Source organism: Cyprinus carpio, chromosome A1 (assembly GCF_018340385.1).
Source record: "Cyprinus carpio isolate SPL01 chromosome A1, ASM1834038v1, whole genome shotgun sequence".
NCBI lineage: Eukaryota > Metazoa > Chordata > Actinopteri > Cypriniformes > Cyprinidae > Cyprinus > Cyprinus carpio.
The window spans coordinates 17,379,254-17,390,151 of NC_056572.1; the positions used below are offsets into that span (position 1 = coordinate 17,379,254).

Consider the following 10,898-nt stretch of genomic DNA (forward strand, 5'->3'; position numbering starts at 1 on the left):
ATACGTTTTCATATTTAAAGAATTTGCCACTGATGATTCAAATGCGAGTTTTGAGAAGTGTAGAGCAGCACTTGTTGTTTGCTGTTTCTCAGATCACAAATGCAGACATGGTTTTATGTTTACGTGGCGTGATATGCAATGCAATGTGTAATAAGACAGTATAAGTCATTATAAGTCATCATCAGTAGTTATGTCCCCTCTGGATGCTACAAATGCCTCGTTTATAATGGGCTTTATTGTTTTTGTCTCGTCGCACTGGGACACGGCATCACAGTATAGGTAAGGGGCGTAACATTTCCGACACACGCTTGAGGCATTCGGCCAATCACAACACACTGGATAGCTGGCCAATCAGAGCAGACCTCACGTTTCGACATGTTTTAGAAGGCGGGGCATAGAGGAGAAACAATAATGTACAGTATTTGGAAAATATGTTTTTTGAACCTTAAACTGCATAAACACATTTCATTACACCAAATACACAAAATGATTTTCTTTTTCAGCAATGTCGTATGACCCCTTTAATGCTTTGTGTTCAGGTTTGACTGTAGTAGTAATAATGCAAAAACTGACATTTCAGATCAACATTTAAATATATATATATATATATATATATATATATATATATATATATATATATATATATATATATATATATATATAAACCATGTCAAAAAGTAGTCTTTGAGAATGTTTTAATATACATTCAAGTCCACAACTTAATATAAGTAAGCAATTATGTCTAAAAACAACTAGGGTATTCACAAGCCTCTCTATAGAGTGATATACAGACATTTAGTTGTTACACCATGAAATTACATGTTTTTTCTTTCTTTGCTCTCACCAGGTGGCGCTAATCTGCATTCAAAAATTGGATCGGAAAGGCTTGTGCTGCGTACCAGTTCGCATACTATCCGTCCTAAATAGTATTCGAAAATAGAATTAGTATGTCCCAAATCATAGAATGTTTTAAAAAAGTATGCCAAATATTCCCGGATGGTCTAACGGTGAGTTACATTTCAGGTGTCCGTTCACTTTTGACCCTGAAGACCATGGGTGTGACTCCCAAATGAGGAGCGCACAAGGGTTAAAAATCCACTGATGAAGAAAAGAAAAACAATACACTGGAATCATACTAGACGGTGCGTCCCAATCAGCTCCCTTAAGTACTCAGGGCACTGATCAGGGAGTCGGCCATTTTAAAGGAAATCCTTCCAGTGCACTGGAACGTGCGGTCCCTGAAAAATCCCACAATGCACCGCAAAAACTAGGGAGCATCGGGGCTCACTATGCTCCCTTACCTGAAATAACGTCACAATTCTGAAGCGTGAAACATAAACACACGAGCCAACTCGGTAAATATAATGACAGGCGATAGAAGATTTGAAAAGACAGACTTGAATATTTCAACATAAACACACATCACTAGACAGATAATGAACCTGACTTAACATTTATAATTAATATTCGGCTGAAATGTTTTAGGAACATGAAACTTTAAAAGCGTTTAAAGAGAATAAAAAATAATATATATATATATATATAAAAAAAATAGATTGGTCCTGCCTGTTGTTTATTAATTCCAGGGATGACGTTCTACTATGTTGTCCGTTGACGTTTTTAGTAATCATGTCACTGGAATTCTAGTGATCACTGTCCCAACGTGCAGTGAGTCAGAGAACTTACCAGTGACCGAATTTGAGTACACGATATAATGATTCACGAGCTAGGGAGCTGATTGAGACGCACGGAATTATATTCTGGCATGTGCTTTTATTTAATGTTCAAAAAAAAAATAATAATAATAAAGTGCGGAAATATTAAGTTATTAATAAAAAATAAAAAATAAATTCTGATGTAAGATAGAGACTGCTTTTGTTCATCCAGACACTAGCGTGCCACATCAGACACGTCCAACATGTTTATATTGTGTTTTTACTGCACACTTAAATGACATTAAACAGACACACCTGAGGAACGTGTAGTGCAAATAAAACTTTACTAGTTTTAGTATAATGTCTTGAGTTTGACCTGCACATGTACTAGTTGTTAATAATCTCTTATTAACGAGTTCTTGATCACAGCATAGACAATGAGGGCACGTATTGAGAAAAGTGAATGAGCACTCGGTCAATCAATAGTTGATCTTTGGTCTTAATTATTACTGATTATTATTTAAACACTCCCAAACCATTGAAACTGTGGTTGCAGGTAATGAACACATTCACAGGATCTTCATATTCACACAAACGGATCTTTATTTGAATAATCTTCGTCCTGCTTTTTTTCTTTCTTTTGAAATTAAACAATGTGCATGTAAACACATAAAGACACTGACACTGAATAAAAAATAAAAAAAAAATCTTGTTCCGTGTGAGGGGATTTCTGATGCGAGTCCTGGTTCAGGTTAATGAAACTTGAGGTTCACTGAACTGTGAGAATATTGTGGTTTTATGTTTCTATCCTGGTTATTTATATACACAAGAAAAACACAATAATCATGCAGCAATGTGATGTGTAAGGAAATGCAGAAGTAGAGGTTATTGCTGATTATTTAAAACTTTTGTTGGTTCCAAAAAGTCCTCTAGAGTTTCACCAGATTCTCCACACCCAGAATGAGGAAATCTTTTATCTATTACACAATGACATATTGTGCTTTCCTCTTATATAAATGGTCAGCTTACATATGTGAGGGGAATCTTCTGGGATATACTTTTCAAATCTATTTTCAGTGTCTTCTGTGTGCCTATTGTATGTATATGAATGTGGCATTTTGGTCATTGTGACGATTTTAAAGGAATTTAAAGGTCAAAGTTTAGAAGCAGATGAACATGGCCATGACACTGCAACAGGTAATCACTGTGCCAATAATGGACAGCCATCATTCACATTACTACTATTATTGCAGTCTTCTGGTCTTTTCCATTAATTCCTGTAAACTGTACTCAGATGTACGCTGGTTCTGTACAGTGTGATTATTTCCTGGTCTGGATCAGTTTTCTGCTCTTGTTTTGACACTGTTCTGAAATACTTTTCTACTTTCTGTTTCATCCTCCTGACATGACTGAAATTCTTGTGAGAACAGCAGACACTAACAAGGAAACTTTATTTAAGACTTATTTAAGACTGAATTACAGCTGGCAATTCAAACTCACAGAATATCAAGTGACCTGCAAGGGAAACACTAACATTAACCCACTAATGAACCACAATGGAAAAATAATGCTGAATGATATAATATATATACACAAAATAACAATATATACTTATCCCATCACCACAAAAACATATACATCAGCAATATCATGCAGATTTGTCTAATATGAGCTGTTATAATGCACTAAAATCATCTCTTTCTGTCGTCATAAATATACACCTTTAACCCTATTTTTGGGTTTTAGTGTTGATTCTGAGAATAGCAGTTACAATAAAAAAGAATAATAAAAATCAGAATAATAATCCAGAATAATTAGACGACTTCTAGAGAGTCACATGACCGCACAGAAAGTTAATTATCGATGGAAGAAAGTCCCAAAATAACATGCTGAAACACGCCTTAGGCCAACAATCAAGGACATTCTGGTTTAACAGGTTTAAAGTTACTGATTACCATCTCAGGTAAAGACTGTTGATAATGTTTAACGTGCAAACCTTCTGACAAAATACACATAAGAGTAATAATAATAACAACAACAATACAGATGTAGTTACATTGTTTAGAGATTATAGTTTACAATCTTTACACACCAGAGCCAAATGCAACACTTCAGATCTGCTACTGAACAAGAGAAGATTCACTGTTCAATCCAGTGAATCTGGATGACAATACGACTTAATTTTCTTTATCTTTAACGCTGTGTCTTTCATTTATTATTACCTTCTGAATACTCCTTCCTGAATTTTCTCATAACACTGGATTCCTCTTCTAATGTCAGGTAGCTTCTCTGAACTGTTGCTCTCACTTTCCTGTACCACCTACTACTCAGTAGTGAACAATGATAAAACTGTTTCATAGAAACAACCAACATCTGCCTGAAGTGGCAAATGAATCTGTACACAGACCGGACTGCCTAACTGACAGTGATTCTGAAGGGAAGAATGGGATGGTCGCTCATGAGCGGGACTGTGGTCCTTTACCTTTCAGGATCCGACGCACCTGTGGAAATTATAGAGAAAAAAAGGTCACTGGAAATCTCTATGGGATCAGTGAGTCATGCAGAGTGCCTGAGGCTTTTTTTCCAGAACTGTTCAAACCGGTTTCATTAATGTTACCCCAGTCTAGTTCTCTCGTTTAACACTACATGACTATTCAAAAGCAGGTCTTAGGAAATATGAGAGTACATGCACAATAGGAGTTACAAATGACTGGAATTTAAAGTTCATTTGTGTATTCACTTCATTTTGTATAAATGGATTTAAGTTATGTTGTGTATTTATCTGATTAATCTCTGATTAAAGTTCATTCACTCATCAGCTTCAGTTCACACAGTTCAAAACGACAATGCCCAACATTACTGACATGTGTTTCATGTTTCTTTTTCAAAAATATGGATGCATTTTAATCATAACTAGCATTTTTTGCCCCCACCCATCACATTTTCATCAAAAAAATGTATTAAAGTTTTAATTAAAATAGTTTCATTATTAATTTCTCCATGGCATGCATGGCCCCACCCCCTTAGTTAATTAATGAATCACTTTACTGAGCTTTCCAGTTCTCAAAAAGGAAGAAATGACAAATGCCCTTCCCTATTGTAGAAGTCAAACTAGCTGGAGTTCTCTGACCTGTTCTCCCAACGGACTGTCGGGCACTAGTTGGGCCGGTTGCTCATTCTCTAGGTTCTTGGCACTGGGATCAGCTCCTCGTCTCAGCAGTAATCGAACCGCGTCTACTTGAGCCTGGCGGCCTTGCAGAGCGCTGGCCATGTGCAGCGCTGTGTTCCCACTGAATGCCTGTCAATCACACAGTGAGAGGTCATTTCAAGCCCTAGGGCTGACTGCCTGCAGGTCAGTGTGCCACACAAAACTGCTCACTAACCTTAGCATTTATGACAGAGAAGTAGTTGGTCTGATCCAGAAAAAGGCGCAGAAGCTCAACGTTAGCCTCTTCAGCAGCCATATGCAGAGCGGTGCGGCCACTTTTGCGGTCCTGTTTGAAACACGGTGAAAATGCAGTTTAGAACACCAGACACAATGACACCTTAACAATGTTCAGAACAATGAACAATGTTCACCTTCGTTTCCAGCGAAGCGCCCATGAGCAACAAAGTGCTTATACAATCCCCAAGCAGCTTCCTCTTCTGCAGCAAAGCCAGATTCTGAGCAGAGGGGGGTGTCCCGTAACAGCACAGCTCCTGCACTACAGCATTGTGGGACAGGACTGCAACATGGAGAGGCGTAAGTCCTACAAACACAAAACATGTTTTTTTTTTTTTAATGTGCTGCAACATCTACTGTTGATGAATGTATTAAATAAAATACTCCCTTAACTAGGACAAATTATCTTGTTTCTGAAAGACACTGACCATCATAGTTGATCACCTCCATGTTGACTTGTCGCCCACTAGTCTGCATGGATTTCTGGATGGCCTGAAGGGAAACAATGAGTTTGGTACTTACAAGTCCCAAGAAAGCTCTACAAGAAAACAGATCTCAACATATATCACACTGTGGCATTCTGGGAGAAGGGAGGGATTCTGCATGAGAGCAGGTAGCATTAACGATAGAGAGATGGTTGCGTGCCATGATCTGTCAACAGTTAATGGCTGATAGAAACACAGGCATTTTGTTTTCCAGTCTTATCAAAGGATGTTGTTTTGTGGAGCCAGTCAAGGGAATTTTTTTGCCTGTGTTGCGTGCCTCTTTTTTGAGGAAATGCATATTAGTCGAGCATGTTATGAGGAAGTCAGTGAGCGGCTGGTTAAATAAACACTGAGCATTTGATTAAATGATAGACATGCACTGTTGATAGACGATGAGAAAATGATAATAGGAAAAACAGTGGCTAACAGATGCATGCGGAGGTTAACAAGGAAATACTGTACCGTACATAAACTTAATGACTTCAGGGAGGCCATGGTGGGTGAGTAGTCAACTAGTTATTCAACAACTGACTAGTCAAATAGGCCGCATTTGCACTGCAGTTCTTGATGCCCAATTCCAATGTGTAGACTATATCATTTTTTTTCTGATGACCAGCTTACATCGTCTTTTAAAAGATGATATATCTGCATTTACACTATACACTTGCCGAAACAAGTAAGGGTAGATGTACAGACAGGTTGCCAGATCTGCAAAACAAGCCCAACTGCTATTCAAAACTCGCCCAATCATGTTTTTTTACATGGTCCTCCCCTCCCTCAAAATTGAGGGGGGGGGGTGCAGATCACTTTAACGTGCAGACAAAAAATAACCTGTGGTAACAGTGTAAAAATAGCCCAGTTCCACAGGAAAACAGCAGATTTGGCAACACTGTGTACTGACCCAGAAGAGCGATCACATGATTCGACATTAATGACCACCATCGCTTTTTCAGTGATGAACCACTCGCTATGACAGGGGAATATCTGATCTGTCCACTTATATGGCAGACGCAAATGCATGTATGCGATTCATGTCTATTTCTACATATGAATGAGGCCTGAAACCGATCTGAGAATATCAAAATCCATGCACTTTTTTTCCTGCTCACACGTTTGTGGGTCGTATCCAATCTGTTTAAGTCTGATGTTTAAGTGTGGACTTCAGATCTCCTGCAGTGAGTCTCGTTCCTGTTATCACGCTGAATCCACAGGTTTATTAGTTTTATTAGGTTTATTAGTTATACATAAGATTTATTAGTAGTAGCCTGTGTACAGAGATTATATGCACTAATTCAAACAGATGGCAGTTTAAAAATAGTCGCAGTAGAGAAAAAGACTCATCAAATTGTTGGATGTCATGAATTGAATGTTTTGCACACAATGTCTAATCAAACAATTAGGAAAGGACTTTTTAAGATCTGCATAAATAAAATTAATAAATAATAAAATTAATAGCATATGAGTGGGGTAGGGCAATATCTATTGTAACATATTAAACATTAAATTTACAGTTCAGGTACAGGTTTTCACAAAAACAAAAAGTTTTATAATATGATAAACTTCACATTTCAGCCTTTAAATTTTCCTTTAAGAAAATGGATCTTAATTCATTAGATTTTTATAATGCATTATCTTCTTGTCGATCCACCAGTTGACATTTACAACTGCGTTTTTGCAGTGTAAAAATATGAGTTGATTTTCACAGTGGTCTGAACAAAACTAGCTTATTAAAAATGTATATTCATTCACAGTACACAAAGTAGTGCAGCACCTGACTTTGAAATGTGCAGCGTTAATATTTATTCAATGAAATCATAGCCTTTTGCAGTTTAATCTTCACATTAAGCCATATTGCAATTCTTCTTTCCGTCCCCAAATTTAAGACCTCTTGAAATCATAATTAAGACTTTCTTGTACCATTTAAGACTTTTTATGGCCTTAAGTTTGATACAACTAAATTTATAAAATAAGTATTTTTAAGGACCCGCAGAAACCCTGTTCAGAGTTATAAATATGATAATCTAGTGGTTGAGGTTCCAGTGAGTGTGAAAACACCTCAATATATGAAATGACAGTGAAAAGGGCCTTTCAATGTGATCAACTGACAACAACACATAACATACAAAACCAACAACAAAAAGAAGGGTGGATTTCCATTCAGGGAAAGGGAGTAAACAGGAAATGTTACCTGCAGTGTCGAGGTGTGGCCCTTCTCGGCACACACGTGTAATGGGGATCGGCCCCAACAGTCCATGGTGTTGATTTCAGCTCCCAGTAAAAGCAGGTCTTGTGCAATCAGGTGTTGATCTGCGGCAACACTGACTTGGAAGGCACTCTGAGTGGAGGAAGCATGAGCTCAAATGAGTAATCACATTTTTCTGTTTATGTTAATAACAGGGAGTGTGCACAGGTATGTTCATGTCAGTGTTCGAAAATCAGCAAGGTTTAAAGGTTTGCTTTCACTGATTATCCCACTGGTAAAATGGAAAAGTTTTTTTTGGGCTGTACCTGGTTGTTGTGTTCTTTCATGTCCAGCATGCCAATGGCGGCCATTTTCCTGCCGAGGACATACGCCAGAGCTCTTCTGCCTTGGGCCACCGCAATGTGCAAGAACCTGTAAATCAGTCAACAATCACCTAATGATCAATGCCATGTTCCTCTCAAGACTCTCAAGTGAACCAACAGAACAGCCTAACTGAGTCTGGCCATTTGTTAATCCTTAGACAGCTAAGATTCGAAGAGTATAATGACTGAAAATGTATGAAAGTGTACTCACGTGTCTCCGTCCCCATCTCTAGTGGTGAGCTCCACATAGCTCAAAGCAGCCAGTTTCTCCTCCTCGTGCTTTATCTGCCATTCAAAAAAGGACACTGGGGGTGCAGCAGTCATATTGAGGCTGGGCATGCGTGGTGGGATGGAGTAAGTATACATGTTCTCCATGGAGGGCAAGATGTCACCAATATCCTCCAACATCTCAGTGTGACAAAACATGTTCTCACCGTCACATGGAGACTAGGAGAGACATAGAACAAGTGGTTTAAAACATGGTATTGTGTATTCTGAACAATTCTTGAAAAGGGTTATGACGCTCTCTGTGGATTTGAGCAGGAAACTCTATATCAAACCACAGCAAAACAGCAACAAACATAATGTGAAGAGTCTCAGGATTGACTGTAGCTTTAGAAGGGTTCAGAACCACACAAGACTGTAAGTTTGGTCAACAGAATGTCTACTGATTTGAGAAAAAAAAAAATTGAGTCTAGAATCAACTTTGCTCTACACCAGTGTTTCTCAACTTATCTAAAACAGGGGTGGGTCTCAAGAACTGCCGTTGAGAAAGGCTGCTCTAATGCTATGATTCTTATTAAACTGTATAGCATAGAAAAAACAAAATCCCCACAAGTCTTTTTCAAATAGAATTACAGAAAGATCTCACTGTCCTTGACAGACCTCAGAAACCAGTGAAGCTCCAGTGAGTGGGACACAATGTATATAAAAATCATCAGAGAAATGGAGAATAAAATGTACCAGAACGTTTGCGTCTGTGACTCGCAGTCGTTTCACAGGAGAGAGAGACATATTCTCCACTTCCCTTTTGGTTCTCTGCAGCACTTGCGTTATGGCTGTAATGAAACAAAAAATTATTTTACAGTAACTTTTGACAGCTTCCTGTTCCTATTTACAAGTCATAACTGCATACATGTAGTTACCTGGATATTCAGTTTCAATTTGATATTGCTGAGCCTGTTGAGAATTAAATAATGTAATATAATAAGAAATACAGAATTGTGGATTTATTAAAATGTGTGACATAGCCCATTATGAAATACAACATAACGTAATATAATATGTAACATACCTGAATCTCTTGATGGCGTTTTTGCATGATCAGCTCTTTGACAGTTTTCTTGACGCGCACACCTTGATACCGACTCAGTTTCCGCGCGCTGTGCTCTTCCACTGAAGGGAAATACATTAATTAAACGTTAGTCAATTTAATCAGTTTAATTACTGTCCTCTGAAACCTACTGTAAACATAATGACATGATTACACACGTCGTGTGTCTTTTGCCCGTCTATCCAACACCATAGATTCTATTCACCAACATTATTTTATACGGTCCGTGTAAATACACCAATTCAGATTGGTTAATATATAATTAAAATAGTCTCATAATTAATCTTTTTTTTCCCTACCGTTGATGCTGTTTTGGGGGCTACCCGCATTGCTCCAGCTCTGATCCGAATCAGAGCTCGGAGATCCGACCGACAGATTCGGTTCTGTGGGAGATGAACATCCGTAGAACGACAACAGGTGGACCGGACTCGTCATAACATCGCTGTCCCGGTCCAGAAGACCCGAGAATCCCTCAGAAACTCTATCGATGATCATTTTCTCTTGCTGTGACTCGCGTACGAGGGTTTGCTCCGAATGACGCGACGCAACGTTTACTCAAGAATTTACTTATTTGCGAGTCACGTGATTCGTGATGTCAGGGCACTCCGTCAGGCCAGGGGAAATTAGTATAATTACATACCTACAGACCTCAATAAGGTATTAAAGATAAAATGGATAATTGAGTACATCAAAAATAAAGATACTGTATGGAATATATTCCCCAATTGTATGTTTCATTCTCGGGATGGCATTAATTTTCTTTTAAAACGTATTTTTTCATGTTGACATTTCATCTGTGAAATGGTATTTGTAAGAGTAATCTGATTAGAACAGGTTTGAGGTAAATTGATTAAATTTTCAGTTATTTATTTATTTATTTATTTATTTTGAAAAAGATGAACTGTGTGTTATATTACTTTGAATATCAAAAGGTTATTTGTAGCCTATATTTGTTAGGGTAGAATAATTTACTTAGATCTGAGGAAAGATATATATATATATATATATATATATATATAGTTGGGTAAGTTTCATGAGTCAATTAGTGCTTGTGTTGTCCATATAAAAGGGGGAAGTGTTGGGTTGCTTGGCATGCATCATTCTTGATACTACCCCTTTGTGACATGTGGCGCTTTGAATGAGAACTAGCAGATGGTTTATCCTCCTGCCCAGGGTCGTGCACAGGGGGGTGGCCCGGTGGCTGGGGCCACTGCCTCTTTGTCCTCATCGGCTGAAGTGCCCCTCTCACCAATCCCCCATCACCGCACCTCAAAGCTGTCGGTTGCCGCTCCGCTGATTCCGCTCCATGTTTCCCGCTCGCTCCGCAGCAACACTCACAATCTGTGTTCCGCTCTCTGGAGAGTGGAGACCACAGTCCCCGCGGGTCGTTGCATTACCAGGTAGATGCATTACGATCC

At 38.4% G+C, this 10,898-nt stretch overlaps 1 protein-coding gene across 1 annotated transcript; it reads right to left on the minus strand.

The window, feature by feature from the left end:
• Nucleotides 1-3,087: 3,087 nt before the first annotated feature.
• Nucleotides 3,088-10,039, minus strand: LOC109090495 (NF-kappa-B inhibitor zeta-like). Its single transcript, XM_019104307.2, has 12 exons — nt 9,780-10,039; nt 9,442-9,542; nt 9,293-9,326; nt 9,111-9,205; nt 8,359-8,594; nt 8,091-8,196; nt 7,771-7,917; nt 5,526-5,589; nt 5,235-5,404; nt 5,039-5,149; nt 4,786-4,953; nt 3,088-4,156 (listed from the first exon to the last, which is right to left on the minus strand). The coding sequence occupies exons 1-12, from the start codon at nt 9,973-9,975 to the stop codon at nt 4,112-4,114; spliced, it is 1,473 nt and encodes a 490-aa protein (XP_018959852.2). The 5' UTR covers nt 9,976-10,039; the 3' UTR covers nt 3,088-4,111.
• Nucleotides 10,040-10,898: the final 859 nt, after the last annotated feature.